This window comes from Tetrao urogallus (assembly GCF_951394365.1).
Source record: "Tetrao urogallus genome assembly, chromosome: Z".
NCBI classification, from domain to species: domain Eukaryota; kingdom Metazoa; phylum Chordata; class Aves; order Galliformes; family Phasianidae; genus Tetrao; species Tetrao urogallus.
The window spans coordinates 711,445-736,815 of NC_136816.1; the positions used below are offsets into that span (position 1 = coordinate 711,445).

At 48.4% G+C, this 25,371-nt stretch overlaps 1 protein-coding gene across 1 annotated transcript; it reads right to left on the reverse strand.

Annotated features, from left to right (window-relative positions):
* Positions 1–6,220: 6,220 nt before the first annotated feature.
* On the reverse strand, positions 6,221–23,998 carry TBC1D2 (TBC1 domain family member 2; the record flags this gene model as incomplete). Its single annotated transcript, XM_079548651.1, has 13 exons — positions 6,221–6,422; positions 7,146–7,267; positions 7,925–8,110; positions 10,159–10,279; positions 11,906–12,376; positions 13,942–14,123; positions 15,836–15,946; positions 16,741–17,127; positions 17,939–18,114; positions 19,652–19,773; positions 21,759–21,900; positions 22,813–22,945; positions 23,588–23,998. 13 exons carry the CDS (start codon positions 23,996–23,998, stop codon positions 6,221–6,223), a joined length of 2,766 nt encoding a protein of 921 aa, XP_079404777.1.
* Positions 23,999–25,371: the final 1,373 nt, after the last annotated feature.

A 25,371-nucleotide genomic window follows, 5' to 3' on the forward strand; every position in this document is an offset into this window, starting at 1 on the left:
GTGCAGCAGGAGAGCAGGCTGCTGGCAGCCCTGCCTCCATCTGGAGGAGGTTGGTCTCATCCAACCAACGCAGCTCCAGCGCAGCAAGGCATCAGCCCCTCGGATGCAACGACGCATCCGAGGCAACAACGGCTACAGCATCCCTGCCAAAAATTACCACTGCGGTTTGAAAGTGGAAGACAGGAGAATAATGGGGGGGGGAGAAGGGAGAAGCAGAAGGAGGAGGTGTTTCTTTGTTTTTCCATTGAAGCTAAGACACCAAATATTCTTAGAGAAGAGCAGGGGACAGAGTACAGACTGTGCAGAGGTCCCCCTGCACCAACCAAGAGCAGCTGCAGAGAACTGTTCTGGGCTGGTCTCCTTCCACCCTGTTCCTTCACAGAAGATCTCTCATGCCTTGTCACCCTCTGACAGGTTCCCCATGAGATCCCCACTCGAGAAACTGGGGGAATCTGAGAATAAGGGGGGTACAGATAATAAGGCAGGCATTACAAGACAGCTCCAGGGACCAGCAGCATCCCAGTGCCACATATCCAGCACAGAGCCAGACATCCCCAAATCCGCTCATCATCCAGCTCCTAATAACATTACCAGGTGCACAAAAGTTCAAGATGTTATCCATTCACTTAAATGTTTCCCAGGAGACAAATCAGTGCATTCAAGAAAGAAAATATCACGGGCACAGAGTCAGAAAGCCATCACATCACCAGATAACAACCAGCAGGGAATCCACTGCCACGGACACCTACAGGAAGCAGGAGGGCAGCACTGCCCTCAGGGCATTGTGGATGCTCAGCGAGGCACGGCACATCCCTGGCCTCCCCAGTGCAGCATTATCTGCGGTGTGCCTCACCCACATGCAGGATGAGAGCAGCGGTGTGACAGCAGACAGGCAGCTCGAAGATGTGGTCAGGAGGGAGCCCTGTGGCCAAAACTCCTGTCCTCAGACAATGTGGGTGCGACTGCAGACGGGTGGACCCTGCAGGCACAGGACCCTGATGGCTGCAAGAAGCTCGGGTGGGACCTGGGGACTCGTGGAGGAGAGCTGTCACAGACTGAGAACCCCATGGGCTGGACCAACACTGCAACCCCAACCGGTGGTTACCTTCTCTGTCCCCCTCTCTCTCTCTCTCTCTCTGTTTCCCAAGTTGTTAAGTAACACAGGATTTATTGCGGTTTCTTTTACAGTCACACAGTTCAGCCGCACAGCTTAGAATTATCCGTGAGAGTGGCAGTACTTGTAAGATCATTCTAGTACCGACATTATCAGTGAGACTGATAATTGTGTTTGGACCTTGAGAGTTGCATCACCTTCATCTAACCGAGGCGATTGGTGAATCCGCTCACCCTCCCTCCCAGCACAGGTGGGACACGGCACCCACCCAGGGGTCCCGTCCGTGCGGTGCAGGCTGCGCTGACATCCCACAGCGCGCACTTCCAGGACTCCAGAACAAAGGGTCCGCGTTCAACCTGCCGCACGCACATACGCGGGGCTGCTCTCGTGATCGCGGGCGAAGTTTACGGATGGCCAGCCGCTGCAGGGGCGGCCAGCGCGACGAGCAGATGCCGGGCGGGAGGGGAAACGCCGCTCCGACTCGAGGGAGCCCCGATGCGGCGCCGAGCTCCGCGCAGGGCCGCCGCGGCCACTCGGCGATGCCGGGAGGCGAACACCGCGCCCTGGGGACGCAGCCCTCGCCGAGGGACGGCCGCGCCCCGCCGCGTCCCCGCGCCTGCGGATGGCGGCGGCCGCTCCGCACAAAGCGGGGTGGGGCCGCGGGAGCCCCGCAGCGCCGCACCACCGGCACCGCCCCCGGCTTTCCCGCACGGCAGCGGCCGGAGGAGCCGTCCCTCCGCCGCCGGCCGTCCCGTTCCCGACGGCGGCAGGTGCCCGGCCTTCCCCCCCCACGCCCTTCTCGGCCCCGCGCCGTCCCGCTGCTTACCTCGCCGCTGGCCGCGGGGGTCCGGCTGCCCGCAGGGCGTGCACATGGGAGCCGCGCCGCGCCAGCCCAGCCCGCTCCCCGCCCCGGCCCGCCCCCATGCCGCGCCCCGCAGCCGGGAGGTGTCCGCGGGCGCCCGGTGCGGATGTGGGCGGCTGGCGGTGCGGCGCTTGCTTACCGCGGCTTGACGCTCCGGCGCCCCGCGCGCCCCTGCGGGGCAGCCGCGCGCTGTCCCCCGACGTCGTCGAAGGGTCGCGGTGCGGTCTGGGCTGCGTTTGGCAGGGAAACGCCTTGCTGTCATCTGCCCACAGTCGCAGCGCCGCCGCCGCACGGTGATGCGCCCGACCGCCGCTCCCACGTCCCTTCCTCAGCTCGGCACCGGGCTGGCTCGGCGGCCCCGGCAGCGCACGTTTGTTGGCACGCGTGGGCTCGGAGCCGCCCGCCTTTGCAGGCGGCTCGCCGCGCCCGCAGAGCCGCAGCCCGGCCCTGGGGCCATGCGTGGTGCCGCGGAGCTCGGCGAGGAGGTGGCGATGCCCGAGATCAGGGCGGACGAGGTGTCCCTGGCCAGCTACCCGCGGACATCGCTCCGTCCCGTGCCCGCATCCCACGGCTATCATCGGTCGGTCGCGGCGGCGGCTCTGTGCTGAGCCGGGGGGGGGGACAGCCCTGCAGGACCGTGCTCTCCTGGGGTGGGATGCTGCAGTTCGGAAGCAGGAAGGATGCAGGGCTGTTGGAGCGAGCCCAGAGGAGGATCTGAGGGCTGGTCACTTCTCCTGCAGTGAAAGGCTGAGGGAGCTGGGCTTTGGAGAAGAGAAGGCTCTGGGAAGAGCTCACTGTGGCCTTCCAGGACTTGAGGGGAGCTTATAAATGAGAGGGAGAACAACTTTCTACACAGTTGGATAGTGACAGAGCAAGGGGGAATGGCTTTAAATTTAAAGAGGGGATATTTAGATTAGATGCTAAAAAATGAAATAGGTGAGCCGCTGGCACAGCTGCCCAGAGAAGCTTTAGGTGCCCATCCCTGGAGGTGTTCCAGGCCAATCTGAATGGGGCCCTGGGCAGTGTGAGCTGGTGTGACCTCAGCTCCATCCCCCACTGCTGAGGACAAGGGAAACAACAGGCCTGCAGTGGGTTTGCATGGAAGAAGCCTCTTGTTGGCTACACTCAATTAACACTGTTTAACGAGAGCTTGCCTGGTTTCCACCTGTCCTGCTGTAATTATTTTCAGCCTTGAAAAGCTGGACGTCACTGGCTGCAGCAGACACATGCTGGCAGATGGTGTGGAGGCACAGCATGGACTTCTGAGGCTGACTTAAACACTGCCCTTTCAAAACTGGTGGGCCTTTCAGAGTTTCAACGTGCGAGAGATTTTATCGTGTTGAAAAACATTAAACTAGCAGAGGATTAAGCAAAATACAAGTGTCGATTTGAATGTGGAACATATATTCCCACAAGAAATTGCCATAAACAGCCCAAGCACTGCAGGCAGGTCCTGTGATGGAGCCTTATCACTCCCCTCCCCTGGCAAGGCCTTCACTCTGCTCCGTCATTCTACCTGGAAGAGAAGCCCAAGCCTGGGATAAAAATTAACCCAAATCAGAAAAAAAGAGTCCTGGGCCTGGCTCTGTCAGGGCAGCACGCCAGGGTGCAGGAGGGGATCGAGTTGCTCTGCTATGTGCTGGCACTTTTGCAAGCATGGGATTAGCTAAGGGGTACGAAGGTAACGGTGGTTCAAATCAGGGCTGAAGCCACCTGCTGAAAAACCCAGGGACTCCTGAGCCAGCAGAAGAGTTCTGTGTAGTTCACAAGTGCCAGTGCAGGCAGGTGGAACTACTGGACTCCAGTGCTCCATCTCAAACTCTTGTTTTCCAGCCGTGACAGCTGGCCGTGGCAGCACAAAGTATCCTCATGAATTTCATGCAGAGATAACCTCTGTTCAGAACAGCCAGGATCCACGGCTACCACAGGTCTTGCCGAGGCCACTAGGACCAGCACACAGCTAAGTTAAACCTCGGGGCCCGGCTCAATCCCGTGACACCAGTGGTTCAGTCCAGCACTGGTCAGGAGCATCAGAGTTGGTAGAGCAGGAGGGAACAGGAGCAGGGGCTGTGAGAGCACGCTGGCTAGGCAGAGGCCTTGCAGTTGTGCCCATTTTCACCACAGTTTAGGAAGGAAGCAGTGGTCATACACCCAGCAGGTGATTAACAATCAGAGGAACACCATTAAACGTTACGTGTGGAGCAAAACCTATAAGTCTTAATAACAACAGGATTTTAACTATACTTCTAATTTCCACGTCATTATTTAAGAGAGGATGCTTTTCAAAAGCCAAAAGTAGCAGCAATCTGTATTTGTGTGCACGCGCAAATCTATGAGTCAATCCGATCAGCAGCTATAAAGAACATCCTTCTGTCTTTGGAGCTTCTCTAGTTACATGGCATCCTTTTAAAACTGGTGTGGTTTTTTGGGGGTCGGGCAGAGGGTTGAGATGTTGTGGTAAGACACTGCTGAGACTTTGTTCTCACGCACAGTCGATGTGCACAGGTATTACTGACGGCAGTGGATCCGTCTCGCTGTTGCCCGTCTATCCGCTGCAGGGTTCTCGCTCTTCCCAGACCTCAGCTCCCATTTGAATGTAAATTCATGCTGTGTGCCGGCCTCTAGAGGGCTCTGCCAGCTCAGGCTTCTGTCATTCTTCGAGCCGGGCTGATCGGAGTCCTCGTGTCTCATACCGTATGCGCCAGGTTGCTGGGCTCACCGCTGTCCGTGGCTTTGGCTATCGCCCAGCTGGCTGAGAGCAGCACGGGCTGTGGATGCCCCGTCTCCCTTTCTCTGCCAGCGTGGATGACTTTATACACACAAGGTTTAGAGGAGGTATAATTTGCTGAGCGGGCTCCTTGTAAAAACGCACAGCAGATGTCTCCTCGTACAGCAGGGCGCTGCAGGCACACCTGGAATAAAGCACCTCTCAGCAGGAAAGCAGGGCAGCAGAATCAGGATGGGGAAAAAGCTGTATTTATCTGAAGCGCTCGACCAGCTCTGCGTCTGTGGAGGACTGAGCTGCAGGCCCAAGGGATGGGGCAGCCCCAGGGCAGAGGAGAAAGCTATCAGATCTCATCTGCTGGAGGCAGGAGGGGCACTTCGGTGCACTGGAGGCCATGGAGGCCAGCAGCTAATTCAGGAAATAGTAACTTTTTGTGTGTGTGTGATCTAGTCCAAATAGTTTCACCCCTAATGTGCCATATTCCATGCGTCAAAGCAGCACCCACACTCAAAACTTGGGCACAGCAAAGAGAAAAGATGGATTCCCTTCAAAACCTCAGAGAAATCAAGTCAGAAAGGACACATTCATGTGGATTTTCAGTGTATGTCAGAGACAGGGACATAGGTGAAGAAACCTAGCAGAGGAGAAGCATGTCTCAGAGGCAGAGAGGGCCACACGCTCGTCCTGGTCAGCCGTGGGTCAAAAGACTCAGCTGCCCCCAGCAGTCCAAGTTGCCATGCCATGTCCATAGCCAGCTGGTTCACAGCAAGATGAGGGCTCTCTAGTGCAAATTCAGTTTGTCACACAGATAGCTCTGCTCAAAGCTGAACAAAGAGGAAGGGTAGTTCCCAGCATCTTCCAGCCAGGCAAGAGACACACCTTGTGCCCCTGTGGATTCCCACAGGAACCAAAATAAACTGGATAGACAACTCCACCTTCCCCCGTTTCATTTCATTTGTCCCAGCCTGAGCCACATAGCAAGATGTCCTCCAGCTTCCAGGCCTTCTTCAGGCCCAACCTGGAGAGAGCAGCATGGCTCAACAGCTGCAGGTTTGTGTGTGTGTGTGCGCTCTCCTGGCAAGTGAACCACTAAAGGCACTGTGTGTTCAAAGAGCAGGTTCCCCTCCCAAACAGTTAAGAAGTTTAGGTACCAGTGAGGAAAAGCTCTTGCTTTACTTATTTATGATTTTGTATGCACAGAAAAATCTCTTTCAAGCCTCTTCAAGAAATGCCCTGCCTGGTTGGATCACCTGCATCATATTGTGGTACCACCACCACTATTTCCTACAGATCTTCAGCTGCATCTCTCAGTTGCACAGCACGGGGTGGACAGGATGGGTAAAATTCCTCTGACACCTTCCAATCTATCACAAAGTCTGGCTAAATCCCCACACGGTCCTACATCGACAGCCTTGCTTCCAGGGGCAGCTGAACTCCTACAAGCATCTGTTCTCCCTCTGTCACATACAGATAGCTGTTAGACCTTCCACAAGGTGAGAGGAGTGATGAGCTGTTTTCGCTATATCTCTTCCTCCTCCTCACTAACGATTTCCTCCAAGCCTTGAGATCCCTGCTCTGCTCTCCCTTTTACGTAGGCTGCTTTGATCTGTTCCAGCTCGCACAGCTCTGTCTCCAGCTCTTCCCTGTGAATTCTCCTCCGATTCCTCAGCAGTTTCATGGGGAAGGGGTTTAAATCATTGAAGGCAATGTTCATCAGCTTCCTGCAATGGAAAAGAGGCCCAGTGAACCCATTTACTGTCTGAAATAGTAACAAATATCCAAGCGTTTAAGGAGAGTGGGATTTCCCAGACCAAACCTCTCTGGTGCAGCTCGTTATTCACTACTCCAGGATGCTGCAGAAAGTGCTTCAGCCCTCTGTGCTCAGCAGTCACCAAGCAGCAGAGCCATAAAGAATCACAGACAATTGCTTCTTATGCAAACAACAAAGCAAGGGAACCTTTTAAAATACACTTTTGAAGTATGCAGCACACCGTGAGGAGATGGACTATCCAAGACTAACCCTGATGAGTCATCTTCCTTGCAGGAGGAATAGTCCCTCTGCTCAGCTCTTCTGATTATACAATTGCTATTCTTAAGCACTTGGTGCTATTAAAGGCCATGAGCAGCACTGTGCTCCCAAATACTCTGATCACTTCAGCCGTAGGAAACCCAGGTAGGACTCCCAAGTTCCAGCTGCTGAAAAAGAGAAGTAACACAAGCTTTCTGGCCAGGCCTGTTGTAGCATGACATTGTCCAAGCCAAGCAGGCCTTAAGTAAGAGCATGGAGGAACAGTCAAAAAAGAGGCACATAGGTCTACGTCCTGTTGACATGCTAATGTATGCATCTGTTAACACACTAGTCACATCTCCTTTCAGGTTGATGTAAAAGTGAACAAGTACAGGCCTAAGATAGGAGCTTGACAACACCTCACAGTCCATCCTACCTGCCATCCACAATCATCCTTGTGAAAAAACGTAGGTACTGGTAGATCTCCACACTGTCATGAATTCTTAGGATTTCCTCCTCGTTGTATTTAAAAATCGCAAGAGCATAGCGGAAAATCACCTGGGAAGTTGAAAGGCATTTCAGTTGGCAAAGGCTTAGCAACTCAGGAAACAGGCTCTCATGGCTTAAAACGTAGGGTAAGGGATACACACTGCAGTACATGTGGTTGCTGGGCTCGTACTCAGTAGGCTGCTTTAGGGCAGGCCTAAAGAAGCACAGAGCTAAACCCAAAAGAACAAACCCAAGAGAGAACAACCTCCTGTGAGCTAATTTACAACTCCGGAGCATACCAGAGCCTCCAAAAGGACACTAAAACTAATCTCACAAGGGTTTTCCAGTTCTCTCTATGCAGAGGGACAGTGCAAAATTCACACTTATTTCCAGCAATACTAAATCTCTGCCAATCTTCTGATCCCTGTATCTGTCCACTCTCAGCTGTGCCTGAGTTGTAGAGCAGAGGGGACCATATCATAGAACTGTTTTACAGCAGGACTACGTGCTAAGAAATGGCAAGGGCACCACACACAATCTCAAAGGCTTGATCTGCCTGCAGGCAACACAGCAACAGAAGATGAGGAGACATCAAGGCATCGCACTAAAGAGGCAGAGGGACAAGAGGCTCATGCCCACACCTCCTGACACGTGCGAACGTTCATCAATCTGCTGTCACGTCAGATGTGATGCAGACAGAAAGAAGCCCTAGATTAAGGGTTTTACCTTAGTCCCTTCATACAGGAAAGCATCCCACACTCGCAGGAGGATGTCACTGACCAAGCTGTCCACAAAGGCCACCAGAAACCAGTTGAAGGTAATGAGTGAGACATCAATCTGATACTGCTCAAAATGAGCCATGAGGCGAGGCAGCTTCTCTGCCAGGAAGTCTTTGAAGACTCTTTGATCTACCTAAACTTGACCAAAACAACAACAACAACAAAAATTAGCAAGCACAAACCACCCTAGTGTGAAGGGGAGGGACAGTGAAGCAGAACAGTGGCCTATACATGCCACTGGTGCTGCCTTATAGCCTAAACAGGAAGAGCGCAGAATCTCATTGTCTCTCAGCCCTTCATAATTACTGAGCAGCAAACTTTTGTGCGGTACCAAGTGACAGGTGTGGAGAGGGGTGGAGTGTGGAGCTGAAACAGGGCTGAGATGTGCAGAAATGCGCTCTTCTCACACACTGGCAAGAGTTCTCCATCTCAAAGTCACAAGGAAATCACTGACACATCTTTCCACATCAGTCTTACTGCTATTTTCTGTGATGTCATGAGAAACCAGCTGAGTAACAGGGCATGCCCAGGGCTGAATGACTGCACATGGCCTAACAGACTGAATACGTATGACCCCTCTCTGTCTTCACAAGAAACAGCTGATCTTCTCAGTTCACTTCCTTGTGGACTCACTGCTGTCTGTTTTGCTTGTAGCTGCACGAACCTAGACACACAAATGCAGCTGGTGAGATCCTTTAATCAAGTTTATAAAGGCTTCATCTCAAGACAGCTGTGGTTTTACAAGAGGAAGCGTACAAAGCAAGACCAGGGTTAGGTCCTTCTCTACACCATATCATATTACTATACCAGTTCTGTCAGCCTACTTACCTTTGGCCCTGTAGTACAAACCAGACAAAGTGATATGCTTTGGTCTTTCAAGTCTGCAACAACTAAACCTTAACATTTTCAGCCAGCTTTCACTTTATCAAGCCAACCCTCAAAGACCCTAGGCCTACCTCTTTGCTTGTGCCTTGGCTACATTTTCAGGGGCCAAATGAGGCTTTCCAAAAAAGGCTCACTGATGGTCATTACTCAGCAAATGTAGGAGAGCCTCCTGACATTTCTTCCCTAGCAGTCTCTACAATTCACGTATCGACTGCAGTCTATCAGATTTCACCATCAACACTGATCCAGACCACTACACCATAGCCATTTTGCTGTCTGACAATAATTTGTCTGCTTCCCAAGTCTCTATGGGCTGGTCAGAGTCTTGTTTCCCAGAGACTTGGGAAACAGCATGGCCCTGTCCCAGTAAACACCAACAAACAATTCAGCATCACAACAGGACAAGGGGGAATGGTTTTAAACTGAGACAGGGGAGGTTTAATTTAAATTAAATTAAATTAAAGGTGTAGGGAACCTGCTCTGGCAGGAGGGCTGGTCTCGATGATCTCTAGAGGTCCCTTCCAACCCCTACAATTCTGTGATTCTGTGAAATATCAGGAGGAAGTTTTTCACCCAGAGGGTGGTGAGGCACTGGCACAGGCTGCCCAAGGAGGCTGTGGATGCCCCATCCCTGCAGGCATTCAAGGCCAGGCTGGATGTGGCTCTGGGCAGCCTGGGCTGCTGGTTGGCGACCCTGCACACAGCAGGGGGGTTGAAACTACATGATTATTGTGGTCCTTTCCAATTCAGGCCATTCTGTGATTCTATGATACCAAACAACATGCCTTGAAAACTTTGAAATCCACTGACTTTAAACAGGAGGGTAACACAGCATTTTATATCAAATGGCCACAGCGCCTTCTGATCTGCAGGAAGTTCCAAAGCCAGAATTAGGCTATTTGATCCTAAACTGAAGCACAGTTGATACTAAAATTCCATTGCCTTCCTTCATCTGCGCTGGGCAGTCCAAAGATGGAGGGCAGTTTCCAAAAATACACTTTCTTCATATTTGGTTCTACATGTCAGAGTTAACTACTTCACTTTCACTGGGTCCTCCTTGCAATAAATAACTGCAGTTAATGGGCACCTCTCTCCTGACTAACCTGACACCAAAGTGATTATTCAGGAGTGGTGCCACATTTCTTAAGCAACTTTATAACTGTAATGGAAGGAACTGCAAGGTGATGTCAACTGTCAGAAGTCAAACACATTCCAAGCTGACTACTTGTTTTTAACCCTTTACCAAAAACCACCACATCAAAGCAGTACAAGCAGTAGAGGGGGGTGCCAGCTCACCTGTGATGTTATCAGGGTGTCACTGTAGTAGTCTGCTGGCATTAGGTTCTCCACAATATGGACCAGACACCAGAAAGCATTTTCCTCATCTTCCAGGACCAACAGGGCAACAGCTGCCAATCTGCAATGAACAAAAGAAAGTGAGGCAATAGAACACTGCAGGAGGAGATAGAATCCAACACAGAACAGGAGAATCCAAGATTCTTACTGGCCTGTCTCTAGCTCTGTGAGGGAGCACAGCTGCTCAGAGAATGATCTGTTCTGCAGGCTTCCAAAGGAACCCAGGGTTTATGCCTTCCTTTCCTGTGTGCTTCTGTCAGCAAACAGGAAGCATCAAAAACAGAGCTTCGGCAACAAAACCGGGCTTCCAAGCTCATGGAATGTTCCGTAGAGATCCTTGCATTTAGCAAAGTGTGCTGGTTATGACTATTTGAATATAGCAAACAGCTTTCTTAGAGACATTCCATATTATGTGACGTGGCTCACCTCATCCTTCCACTCTTATTCCCCTTAGCTCTGACTCATCTCCCTTTAGCTAGATGGGAAGAGTTCAAGGCTGGGGAAACATACAGAAGCTGGATCAGACTTTCAGCAGCATGATCTGGTGTAAGGTATCCCAGGGAGGGCAGAGCAGACTGGAACTAGATTATCTATAAGGGTTCCTTCCAATCTGATCCATTTTACAATTCTATAACATCTAATATGAAGGGATTTCTGGAATAGAAAACATCTTTCTGAAGAACACCTAAAGAGCAATAGGAATGGCTTACACAGATTTTCCTCACGTGAAAACGGACAATCAGAAACTCCCTTCTTGCAGCTAGTGACCCGTGCCTCTTTTTGTAGGCTACACACTTCTAAGAAGCCTGTTTTTTTTTTTTAATCTGTTCTGTAGCCTGAATTTGGGAAGTGAGAGAAGCTTCCAGATTCCCTGAGCCTCACAGACTGATAGAGCTCAGGCTGTTCAGCCTGGAGAAGAGAAAACTCCAGGAGACCTGGTGGTGGCCTTCCAGCCTCTAAAGCGGAGGGGCTATGCAAACAAAGGGGACAGACTTCAGCAAGATCTGCTATGACAGGACAAGGGAAAATGGTTTCACACTAAAAGAGGAGATACTTAGATTGGCTATAAGAAAAGAGCTTTTGACATTAAAGGTGGTGGGGCACTGGCACAGGTTGCCCAAAGAAGTGGTGGATGCCCCATCCTGAAGACACTCAAAGTTAGGCTCGATGGGGCTCTGAGCAACATGATCTAGCTGTAGGGTCCCTGTTTGCTGCAGGGAAGTTGGACTAAATGACCTTTAAAGTTCCTTTTTAGTCTGTAATTCTTCAGATACAACCAGATCAATTTCCTTAGCTTCTCCTTGTGTCATCTGCTCCAATTCCTAGCACTTCCTAACACTTCCTCCAACTATCACCAGACTAAAGCCATCACCAGTGTTCTTCTGAGCACATTACGACGCACAGATTCAGCCTATATGTGGTGACATTAGCCTGGGACTGTATCACTCCATCTCCCATAACTTTTCCTCTGAAAATTACAAAATAGGAAGACAAGTGCATTCTGTTGCTTGCTACAACACAGCAATAACACTGGGTAGAAAAAAGACACCATATGCAGAAAATATCTAGAGCTAGTACAGCTCTAGAGAGGGACAGGAGCCTGGGACTGTTTGAATCACAGCCTAGTGAAAGTACCTACACCGTCTCAGTGCAATCCCATGAAGCAGCAGCATACCTGGTTCCTCACCTGTTCAGTCCCTGGCAGTATCCAATGGCAGGATTGTGCCAGGAGAATGCCAGCAGCACCCTTCGGAGCTTGGGGATGAGCTGGGAAGTGGGAGATGAAAAATGTCTGTTGCTGGTCAGTGTGCGGGGCAGGTCAAGCTCAATCTGCCGACAGGCAGGGTGCTCAGTGCTCTTGCTCTGTCTTAACAGCCGCTGGTAGTGGTCAGGCAGATAGCTGCAGTGCTGGCTGACAATCCACTTCCAGACCCGCTGCCGATGCTCCACAGGAATGCCACTTCTAATAAGGCTTTTCAGCTCTGCAGAGGGACTCAGCTCCCCGATGCTATTCCACCTGTCACGAAGGGGCTTCTCCACTACCTCCTGGCTCCGCAGGTTGTTGGACTTCATCTCCAGGGCTTGAATTTTGGCCAGAAGTTTCCAGTCCTCAACTTCGTAGTCAGGTACGGTCATAAACCCGTACTCATCATACTCACTGGAAGGGCACAAGGCAGAGGTTAACTCAAAGCCTGGCTCTGGCCTCTGTGCCAAGGGCCACTGCTGTGCTCCTGTCACCCACGCCAGAGCACAGGTACTTCTGTGCTTCTCTGGCAGCTGTGTGCATGAGCCTGCCACGTCTGCTGACACACAACCATCGTGGTAGCCTGCACCAACAGCATAGACAGACAGATGAACTCAAGTGTAACTGCTCTGAGCTGTAGTCTGACCCCAACAGATCTCTTTACTCAGTCCATCTCTTCTCCTACACACAAGGTAGCATCTTGCTCAACCTGTTTACCTGTCTTAGGACAGAGACAGTTTGGGACTGCAAAAGCTTCAGAGCATCAGAACAGAGAATAGAGACCAACAGCACCTTCGGATGTCTTCTGTGCACAATGGAAATCTCTTTCTAATCAGACACTCCAGAAATGCAGATAATGGTGCTTGTTGAGGGTCTGTGCACCCTTAGTCCCCAGTCAGAGCTAACTCCAAGGTATCACATGGGTTGGAAGAGATCAAGTCCAACCCCTGCTAAAGCAGGCGCCCTACCGTAGGTTGCACAGGAAACAAGTCAGTCCATGACCATGCTTGTTTTATCTTTTCTAACATATACCTATTGTATCTATTAATTTCAAATTAATACAGCATTAATCTCAGCTAACATGGGGAGGTAAAGGGATTACAATTCATCTCCACCTTAATATTTCCTGATCTCAAGGTAGAGCAAGAGCCACACACCCACATCCAGAACCAGGCAGGCATTGTCCAAGTGAACTGGCAGAGAGACCAAGACTGGCCTTAGACTCTTAGGGCTATCTGGAGAATCTGAATCTAATCAAGCAGATGTAATAGAATCTGTTACGAAACTGGGGCAGTAACTGTGCAGAATAGCATAAACACAAATGCAAGGTCCTCAGCAGCACTAATAGCAAAGCACCCTTGGGGTCTGCAGTCCAGCCCCACCCCTTACTGCAAGACTGACCCACAGCTAGAAAAACAGGGCAGTCATGGCTTTATATGAATGGGTCTAGAAAACTCCGAGGAATAAATATTCTCTACTTTCCTGGGAACCTCTCGTGCATTTCTGTACTCTGCTCTGGGGAGGCTGTACCTCAGGTACCATGTTCAGTTTGGGCCCTTGATACAAGAAAGACTGAGGCGCTGGAGCATGTCTAAAGAAGCACAACAAGGCTGGTGATAGGTATGGAACAGATGGGGGAGCTGGGCTTGTTTAATCCAGAGCAGAGGACACTCACAGGAGATCTCATCACCCTGTACAACCATCTGAAAGGAAGCTGTAGCGAAGTGGGAGTCAGCCTCTTCTCTCAGATAACTAGTTAGTGACAGGGTTTATAAAACTTTTAACTCCCCTTCCTGCAGTGATGTGCTACTATCAGCTGTGCATGGTTTCCACATTACCATTTTTCCTCTACCTCTCCTTGTAGGTCATGGCTCCAATTCCCTGCTATAGAGCTGTCTCAGATCTCTCTTGCCTGCAAATTCCCCTCCACTGACAGACTCCTGCAAGGGTGTGAATTTCCCCACGTGCTTCTCTATTACCTCACAGGGTTCAGGTTCAGATCTGCTCCGTCCTTCACATCCCACTGGAGTGCTTCCTGGATGAGGTTCCTCACCAAATCAGCATGTGAGCTGGGCAGGCTGCAGAGAGTCTCCTGCAGCTTCCGCAAGACCGTCAGGTATTTGCTCTCCATCTGGCAGTTTTGGGCTTGCAGATAGGCACACTGATGGCAAAACAAGAAGGAATGAGGTAGCTCATTGACGGTTTTTCCTCTATCACCACTGCTCGTTGCTAGCCTGGCCCACACATAAAACAAAGACTCCTGAATAGCAAGACCCCAGAAAACACACCCAGCAGTTTTCTACACCCACGTGAAGCGCAGCTATGAATGAATCACCACTGCCAATGAACACACATAAGCTTCGTAAGCAAGCACACAACAGAATTTGCTTTTTGAATGGCAGGCCAAATACAGCATCACCTGCTTACCTACTGCACTGCATCAGGGGTGGCCATATCCCAGGCAGCACAGATCAGAGCCACCACTGCATATGAATTCTCTTCAGGCTTTTTCTCTGCTGCTTAGACAAGTTCTCTACCATAGACTGAACTATACTCTGAAAATACACGCCACTCAAGGCACTGAGCTGGAACCTCCACAACTTCAGGATACGCAGCTGAATCACAAAGTGAACGTGCTCCCAAGCAACCTCATACCATCATACTGCTATACAATATCAAGCACAGGAAGCTCAAGTGAGTTCAAACAGAGCAAAACCACCACACTCCAGGGCATACAGAAAAGAAAAAAAAAGCAGGTGGGGAGGGGGAGAGGAGGGAAACGGGGAAACGAGGATTGTTATCACCACTTCACAATTCACAACTGAGGCCATACAGGTGACAAAACTCACCTAATCAGTGTTTCACAGGAAGCACGAGGACTTCTCAGTGGGAAGCAGCAATTAAAAACAAAACAGGAATCACAGAAAGAATTAGGCTGCATAGAAAGTGGACAGAAAAGAGCATAGGACACTGTCACACTACCACTTTACTCAGCATTTTGCCTCAAGTCAAGCATTTCAGTATGATTACTTCCATTCTGAAGCTGACAGCAATTGGAGGATCAGAGAACAAGAACAAGCTGAGGTGTACTGGGTTTCAAAAGACTAGGAAGCAAAGAGATAAAAGAATGACAACATCACCTCAGAAGCAGCTGCTTGCCCTGTTACAGAATCCAGGGCTATGGGGACATTCCTTGAAATCTAGTAAGGAAAACCCAGGGAAAACCTAGAGAACAAATGCCAGCCTGAAGCAGTGGTTTAGGACCAGAAAGACAAGTCTAAGCACAACTAGTTTATGCATACTTACAACACTAGAAATAAAAACAGAGCCTAAGAAGAGAAATCAACTCTCAACTAGCTGCAGGATCTAAGAGAATTGCTACCTGACAGCATCAGGCCTTGTGCAGAAATCAAAACTAGATGGAGCCAGGACCTAGTCAGCCTGCCAAGTCTCAAGAACTTCTCATTCTCTTAGCACAGAAATTTCTTTATTTGTATCCGAAAGTAAGGCTGAATCTACAGGAGTCTGAGTTAGTTTTCAGCATCCCTAAGAGTGAACTTTGCAAGCATTTTACTTTGACTGGAGACAGAAAACAATCATACCTAATCTGGGAACAATACAAAGCAAGAAAATTAAACTAAAAGTATCACAGAATCACAGAATTGTAGGGGTTGGAAGGGACCTCCAGAGATCATCGAGTCCAACCCCCCTGCCAAAGCAGGTTCCCTACACCAGGCAAAAGTAATAATTGAAATTAAAAAATAGGAAACAAATTTCTTCCTGGTGAGTTTTTGTATCAAAATCATCCCAGCACCCACTTAGGACAGAGCTTAGAAAAAGGTGTCCCCAAGAAAAAAGAACTATTTTGCTCACCTTCATCAGAAGGGCTTTTTCATTCTCAGCAACTCTTGTCCAGAGTCGAGTAACCTGGTGGATCTCCGAATTGAGAAACTGGTTCTGGGTTTTGTATGCATCGATATCATCCTGCCACAAAACAAAACAGTCACAGAGGAACAGTGCATGAGGGTCCCTAGAGGGACCTGGGTATGGAATGAGTAAAGGACAAGAAAAAATGTCGTGTTCTAGAGACAAGACAGGACTTTCCAGGACAAATACAGTCTACAAAGGAAATGAAGGCACAATATTAAATAGAGGTGTCATGCATAGAGAAGACACTTGGAAAATGCTAAATGTACTTAGAAAACATATGCACTTATAAGACGTAGAGACAGTTGGATGGCAGAAAGCTAAAGAAACAGCTAACTGAGATGAAGAATACTTTTCTCCCTTTTTTAAGAAACAGATGCAGGTTTCAGCCCCACAGCTGGCAGAAAAAACACTTCCCACAGCAGAGTGCCTCATTTGGCAGTTCTCCACCCCATGCTAACAGTTCATTATAATGGTGCGTGTGGTAACAGTGCAACAGGCTGGATTTGAAAAAAACTAAGATGTGTTGGGAAACTGTTTGCAAGAGGGAAGCACACACCAATAGAGCCATGAAGACAGCAGGTTAGACAGCAGTAAGTGAAACAGGAGATTGAACAAAGAGGCTGGCTCTCAGTGTTAACTAGATCAAAACAGTATTTTGTTCCACCTGGCTGAAGCCAAGCTGTCTGCTTCTGAGAACTCTATCAGTACCAGGTGAGGCCCTCCCACCCCGTCTCTGATGCACACAGAACTAGAAATACAGTCTGTGCTTTCCACTAGGAACAATCTCCCACTGAACCGGAGGGTACAGGAATGCAACCTCTCAAATAATCTGTGTCACCTCCACACACCTTCAGGTGCTCAATCTCCTCCTGGTGTTTATACAATGTCTCTGCAGTGACAGCATTTGCTTCTTGCAGGGGATCAGAGTGTTCTCGGGTCCTCTGCTCTGTCAAGGCCATGATGACTTGCTGTTTGGCATGGTTCTTCTCCATCAGAAGCTGCACATGCTCTTTGAGTTCCTGGATATGGCTGTCTCTCAGAGCAAGCATCTGCTCAAGTTCCTTCTTCTCCTGCTCAAGAGCTTCCAGTCGACCGGTGAGATCTGCAATTTGTCTCACTTTGTGGCGCACTAACTCCAGCCTGTCCTTATCTTCTGCTGCAGTGAGATACATGCTAGACACTCGCTTCTCCTGCTGGGCTGCCTCCAGGGCTTTGTGGAGAAGCTTAACCAACTCCTGGTAAAAGAAAGCAGACTCACAGTGATTAGCTCACTGTGTGCCCAGGGCACTGCCCAGGACTCTACAGACCTGCCTAGTAATGAGTGAGCAGCTAAAGATCCTCAGGATCTCAAAACTGACTCCTCTCTGAAGGAAAACTGAATGGAAATTGCTACATTCGTTTCAGCTTTCACACTGCAGAAGTCCTCCCTCACTCCAAGCCACATGAATGTACAAAAGCTTCTTCCAGCACTGTGCTGCTGATTCATGCTTTGCTGTCTCAGACATTTAAGGAACCAAAACAAGGGTGTAACTTAATTACCCACCATGGGACCTGGCTCTCTTGTCTCTTTTGCTGGAAAGAGATACTAGCATTACTGAGGATTCTGGCACTGTCACTCAGGAGACAGAGGCCTTGCAGTGACTGGGCTCTGCAATCACATCACATCTTAATGGCGGACTGTTGTTCAAAAAAAGCATGACAACTCAATCTGGCAGCTCCTGTCAGCATCATGATATCCAATCGAAGATTGTACTTCATACATCTGTTAAATAACATACACTAGCATGACAACTGCAGAACCCACCTGGATTTTTTTTTAACCTCTCTTTTCCAACCTATCTGCTAGATGTGTTTTGTGGTTAATGAATGTCCATGCTTTCCTTGTGCTGGGCACCATCAGGTTATGTACATCAGGGTGACACTAGGAGCTTCAGCTGAGTGCCTGCTCAGCCCCCTCAGCCTTACCAAGCACCAAGGTCCAGGGAGTCCCTGTGAACACTTTCAGGGTCCTGCCCTTAAAGGCAGAAGATTCTTCACCGCACTCACCTTCTGTGACTTGACCTCCTCTGTGAGTGTCAGCATCTGTTGCTGTAGGACGTTCACTTTATCCATTGAGTTCCTCTCCCGGGGTTGCTCTTCTGCCAAGCTACTGTTCACCCACTTGGCTTTCCTAAACAAGTTCAACCGAGACTCCATCCTCCCATCCTCCGGGGTCTCCTTCACTGAAAGGAAACAGAGTTAATTTATACAGAATCACAGAATCACCAAGGTTGGAGACCTACAAGATCATCCAGTCCAACCATCCACCTATCACCAACAGTTCTCACTAAACCACATCCCTCAACACAAAACTCAAACGTCCCTTGAACACCTCCAGAGTCAGTGACTCCGCCACCTCCCTGGGCAGCCCATTCCAGTGCCTGACCACTCTTTCAGACAAGCAGCATTTCCTAACATCCAGCCTAAATCTCCCATGGTGCTGCTTGAAGCCATTCCCTCCAGTCCTATCACTGTTACACGAGAGAAGAGGCCGATCCCCAGCTCACCGCAACCTCCCTTCAGGTAGTTAGAGAGCAATGAGGTCCCCCCTGAGCCTCTTCTTCTCCAGACTGAACAATCCCAGCTCCTTCAGCTGCTCCTCAACAGCCCTGTGCTCCAGACCCCTCACCAGTTTTGTTGCCCTTCTTTGAACCCGCTCCAGGGCCTCAATGTCCTTCTTGCACTGAGGGGCCCAAAACTGAACACAGCACTCGAGGTGCAGGCTCACCAGTGCCGAGAACAGGGGGGCAAGCACTTCCCTGTCCCTGTTGGCAACACCATTCCTGATGCAAGTCAGGATGCCATTGCTTCTTGGCCACCTGGGCACACTGCTGGCTCACGTTCAGCCCAGCACCAACCAACACCCCCAGCTCCATTTCCTCTACGCAGTCCTCCAGCCACTCCACCCCAAGCCTGCAGTGTTGCCTGGGGTTGTTGCATCGAAAGTGCAGGACCCGGCATTTGGCCTTGTTGAACTTCATCCCATTGGCTTCAGCCCAGCTCTCCAGCCTGTCCAGATCCCTCTGTACGGCCTCGCTACCCCTAGGCAGATCCACACTTCCAGCCAACCTTGTGTCATTTGCAGACTTACTGAGGTGCACTCAATGCCCTCATCCAGGTCATCAATAAAGATACTGAAACAGAACTGAGTTTCTTGCTACAGACTCCTATGTCTTCCTATGAGGGGACTCACAACAGCTCCAACTAGAAGACTGACACACAGGACAAGAAACATCAACCTGCTGGGATTCACAAACGGCAGGGATGAGAACCACAGGTGCCCCCAGAATAAATGTTTCATGGTACCTGTAAACCCTCCTTTCACCCCACCTGTCTTGCCCACAACAAAAGGCAGTTAGCGTATGTGGAGAACACATGCTAAACTCAGCAATTACACCCTATATTTGGGAGGAAAGCGTTGAGGAGAATGAGACTGTACAGCAGTTTAATTTCCAATTCAAGGAAATAGTATGGGCTAGCAATATGGTTTATCATTTTGCCTCTGGAAAAGATTCCACGGGTAAGAGACAAACAGATACAGCCTAAAACAGAGCAAAATGAGTCTTTCTTGTGCCAGCAATGCTCAGGAAGGAAGGAAGGAGACAACATGGTCAAGCTTTCAAGTCCCAGAACTACTTACCACTCTATCCTTCACTTTTCTGCTAAGTCTGACTCACTAGTAAATTATGTCATAGCCATACACATTTCAGTAACAGGCACCTGTACACTGTGCTTCCACTTCTGCCTCTTGTTCAGGGTCCTCCTGGAATTTACTGAAGTTAAAGACATTCCCATCATTCCCCCAGAGTTGCTTGGAGCCACAGATATTGTAGACAGTGTTTCTGAAACAAGAGGAGACTAAAACAGTGAACAGAAGCGATGAATGCTGCAGCCAGTTATATTCGAATTACCCAGTGACACACTTCTCCTCATTCATCACATCTCCCTCCTCCCAGAACCTGCCTCCACCATTTGATTTTAAAAAAAAAAAAAAAGAATCATTCATGGCACTGGTGGATCTAAGGGGAGCAAAGCTGAAACCGGCACGTATCAGAAAGATGCCACAAAATTGCTACCAGCACAGCCAAGTGAATCAGATGGAGATCTTTTCCACACCCTTCAGCCCTCTACATAAAGGCTGGACAGAAGGCAGCAGATAAAATCACAATCATTTCTTCTTTCTTTCTCTCCCTCTCCTCTTCCTCCCTTAGCTCAGTTCCTTGCAGAAGCCCTCAGACAGAAACAAAAGTTCAGCTCTCTACAGCCAAAACTGCCACAACAGTTACAGCTGAAGCTGCCACAGGTCCTGTGATCTAAATCACATTTAATAACCTTGCCACAACTAATTTGATAAGCTTTGATACAGTACAGAGATTCTGGAATAAAACTGCTATGAGATCTAGAAGCAGTCAATCACAGACTGTTTGTTGCAGTTGCTGCTTTCAGATGCTTCCAGAAGAACTAAAAGATGTCACGGAGAACCAGCAGCATGTCAGTGTTTTTTGTAAAACCTATACAAGAAAGTGAGACAGCTGCCTATTTCTATATAAGTCTTCTCTCTTCCCATCAGCCGAAAGAAAATAAGCCCCTTGTTCTGACACATACACAGGACATCATGTTAGCTACGTCTTTACTGTTAATGAAGCTGGAACTTAGATATTATTCTCCTTTTTGCCTTTTTACTGTGAGGCTCATGAGTAGAAGAACAGAAATTTCTGACCTAAGCAAATGCATTGGCAGAAGAGATCAGCAGACCTCCACTCCCCGTAGGCTGCAGTGGGCATTCCTTTGATGCAATTTTCCTGCTTTTCTTTATTTCATGCTATGCTGTTTTCCCCATCAAACCAGAACAACTCAGGAATCGGAGGAACTCAGCTGAAACCAAACACACTACATAACAGAGCCTGCATTGGATCCAAGGATGAAAAGAAGCAATTATTACTCAAGCTTACAAAAGTAAGGCTGGGGAGGAGTTACGATTACAGTATTTTTAATCAAAGTGCAGAGGAAAGAATGCACTTTGTATCTATCCTGAGAAACAGCACAGCTGAGATTGCTACTCTTATGTACCATAGGAAGCCTCTCTTCCTATCAGCATCAGATTGTAGCCAGAGCAGCAGCGATACAAAACCACAGCAAACCTTCCCTCCAAAAACATTTGGCAAGTGCCTGTGACCACCTGCATGCTGTGGGCTATCTGTAAATAAGTGATGAGGATATGCTTAAGGACACACTGGTGCAGACTGTCTTTGAGCAACAGTATCTGCTCAAGGTTTGTAATGTGTAAACCCCGATGGAGCCACAGCTTGCAATCACAAACATGAAATCAGTGCAGGCAGGGGGCCTGTTCACATGCCTGAAAATCAGCCAAGCTACAGCAACTTGTGTAGTGTCAAGGCCTTATTACAGGCTCAAATGCCTCGAGCTTGAAGTATCTGCTCTGCAAAGTACCCAAGATCCTTTCAAGCCACTGGAAAGGGCTTCTATTGCTAACCTACAGAGTACATACAGTTCAACCTGCCCGGAAGTCCTTCCAAGAGCAATGTTCAGATGCACCACAGAAAATAAGCAAACCACTAGATGCACCTAGGGAAGCTTAATCAAGCTCTGATTCTGCCTCTAGGATCTTTTGCAAGACAGCTATATCTTGTGAAACACACTAGAACAAGCGGATGTCAAAGAAGCTCCAACATAAAGTTTGTTTCTTCATAAAACTGCTTCATGGCTTATCTACCTAGAAAAGTGCCCCGATTCAAACAATATAAAACAAGCAAGTAATGCACAGATGGGCATGTGAACTGCACTGCAACTCTCCTCATGCACTTACTGTATCTCTGTCCAAGGGTGCTTAAGGGAGATGTTCTGCAAAGCTGTAGCTGTTTGGGGTGCAGGCAAAGAGGCTGCCTGTAAACCCACCACTTCTGTTGGCGTTTTGACTGGAGGCAGAAAGCCCTCATCATCAGCAACATCTACATGGAAACAAACCAAAACATGAAAGGCAAGTAAGTGTTCAAGGCAGTCTTTCATTAGACTTTGACTCCTCAACGTAACTTAAGAACCACAACATTTTCTTACATGTAGGCATTCTGTATACAACACATCAGTAACAAAAGCAGCAGAGCAGGTTTCCCTTATATAAGATGAAATTACAGAAGGTTCCAAGTAGTCCCTGAGCAGGTAATTTATTTCTACCCAGTGGCTTCAAGCACTTGTACATGAGAAAGACCTTAGAAATCAAATTCAACCCTCTAAACAGATAAAGAGCAGAGTTATTGCTGTTCCCCACCCCAGTCACAGTGTTTCTTAATGCGTAGGTAACAGCTCACAAGTATTTTTGTTATACTACTGCTGCTTATGATAGTGAAATGCCAGGGTATTTAAAGCAGACACTTAGCAGGGAGCAGGTTGGTTGCTTTAAATAAAACACCTAGTGCATCTAGTCATAGTCTAGACATAGTGCATTAGTCATCTAGCCATAAATATATGGATGCTCTGTCTCTGCCGTCCATTGGCCTCTTTACTCAAACTGCTCGGCATGTGCACCTTTATTCCTCCACCACTACAGGACTTGCTTGCTGCTGGCTTCACAGTGGAAAGGGACACCACCAAACATGCAGGGTTCCAGCGTATGAGGGAAGCTAAGAGGGGATTCACAACCATAAGATACCTGAATATTGCCTAGCACATGCCGTGGCAGATCAAGAGACAGTGCATTCACGTTCGTCTCCAGTAAGGCCACGACCTCCAAACACAAATCCAGGCAGTGATAGTTGGCACGTGCCTTTAAATACCTGGGCAGTGCCTCTAGCCATTTAGAGATGAGAACCGCTCACCACTCGGAGGCTGAAAGCAAATGAAGGGATGACATAGGTGACACTTACTTATTCTGCCAGCTAGAGGTTCATTTACAAGCTGGGAGCTGCCCACGGGAAATCTGCTCTGAGCACTGCAAAATTCCCAACGTCTCACTTGTAGCTGCTGCAGCCAGTACATCATTGCCTGTTTGCTGATTGCCTAAGAGAAAACAGGAAGCAGCAGGCAATCTTAACAGCATAAGACATAATCTGTAGGGTTAACAACCACTGTTCTGCCCATGTTAGCAAAAATAAAAGGCAGCTGAGTCACGCCTATGCTACATTCTCCAGTCCCAAATCTTAATTTGGAGACACAAAGTAAATCTTCAGCATGGCCTTAGCAACAGAACCTCACTAGATATCTGACCAAGTTCTAACCGTTTCTGGTTTACTGCGTTCCAAGACTGAGCAGAAATGTTAAGATTACTTTAGGTGGGAATCGTGAACAGAGTTCTCTTAATAGAGACATTCACAGAGATAGGAATCTAAGCTTCCTGCTGCGGGAACCAGTTCATACAGAGGAGCTCATTTCTATTCAATAAGTTATGCATGGGTGCAGGACTCTCAAATTACTTCAGTCCAGCACCCAGTTTGGCTTTTACTCCTATTCTGTTAAAGAAAAGCCATCTCAGTGACGGAAACCCAACCTTACAAAAACAGAGCAAGGAACTCAGGTTTACAAGGTAACAGTCCAGGCTGAGGGGATTAGCACAGAACTCAGGCTGAGGTACATTACAGAGGTGAATCTGTCCTAATGGGGAATGTTTTGTAGCAGCCCTCAAATGAAGCTGCTGCCTCTTACCTTTAGAGTAAAAACTCTGTTTGGTGTTCTGATCTCAAAAACCCCTTCATCATTTTCTACTTTGCAGTCAAAGCTAGCACTGGAGAGATCAATAGAGCCCAAAGGGTTGATGTCCTGTGCAGTCCTGTAGTATAGTAAGTGGCACTTATTTTCATCATAAATGAACCACCGAGACTTCCAGGTCTTGATTGGACCCCTAATGCCTAGCTTATTTAAATAGCCACAGAGTTTTTTTCTGTGTGTTTCACTGCTGGGTTTCAGCTGTATATTTTCCAGTTCTCCAGGAGAGGGAAGCACATCTTTCTCTTTTGCTGAGTCTCCGTCGCTCCTACTGCCATCTGAGTTTGGCTCTGTTATCTGGTCTGGAACTCCAGCACTGGGACAAGCACCACTTCCCCGTCCTTTCTTCATCTCTTTCAGGAAATACACTCAGAAACAAACTGAAACAGGAAATCTCCAGGTAAACGAGGTACAGCAGATACCAACTATATCAACATTATTCTACAACCTGCAGAAGACAAAATTGAGGAAATATGCTTAGGTCTCATATATGACAAAAAAAAAAAAAAAAAAAAAAGAAAAACAAACAAACAAACAAAAACAAACAAAAAAATCACACCACCACATTCCCTAGCTTTCAAATTACCCAGCAGAGGTCCCCAGTGTCCAATACTGGTCATCGCTCTTTCCCTTCCTGGGCTCTAATGACCTCTACATCTCAGTTTTCTGTCTACAGTTCGTAAGCAGTCTCTACTAGCAGCAGAGAAACCACTACAATCTTTCAGGTGAAAAACAAGTACATCCTGCAGGCATTTCAAGTCATTAGCAACAAACGGGGCTTTTGAAGTCACAGAGAAGAATATTAAGTATTAGCTGCAGAAAACAAGGTAACAACCTCTGTCAGGACACAAATTCAGGTCAATGGCTTTCAGGTAAGCTTGTCACTGCATGCTAAGCTAATATTTTAAACCACAGTACCTGGAGAAAAACCCATCCTTATGTCAGCTGAAGAACGCTGTTAAAAAGCCAGCATACCGTGTTCTGGGTCTTATTCAGCAGGCCTCACCTGATGGATTAGGCACCAGAGAAACAGATTCTGTGATTCCTACTAAACAGACTCGGTTATTCCGTTGCCTAAAGAACCCTGCTGTGTTTCTGTAAGGAATGCAATATGCAACAGAGAAACAGAAAAACAACACTGGAGGGGATTTGGGCAGATTCTTAGCCCTGTCCTCCTCTCAGAGACAGGGTCAGTTTCAAAGCTGTACCTGACTACATGGGTTCACATGCACATGAATTCTGATTGTGTGCTAGGGTGGCAAACCTACCACACTTGTGGGCAAATTAGGGAGATACGACTTTTTGCTCACAGCTGCATACAACAATGTCCAGTGGTCCTTGCACAACAGAAATAACAACACCCCAAAATAAAACCTATTAGAAACTTGATGGGTTGTTGTTTTTTTTTTTTTTTGTTAAATAAAAGCCTATCTTGAAGCTCACCTAATGAAAAGCCTGCCAGAGGCTTCAGTATAAATACTGCAGTATCAGAAGCAAATGTGTAAGCAAATACATATTAGTGGGAATCCAACAGCAACCACAAAACCATTGAACACTGAACCAGTGGTGTGATGACAACAGATCAATGGGGATAACACAAAGGAGTACAAAAAGACACTGGCCAAGCTCATGCTTTTAGGAACAACATCCTCCTTACTGATACAGGCTTACAGACATTAGTGTTTAAACTCCATTTCTTTAATGCTGCTTCCTCCCATTCACTC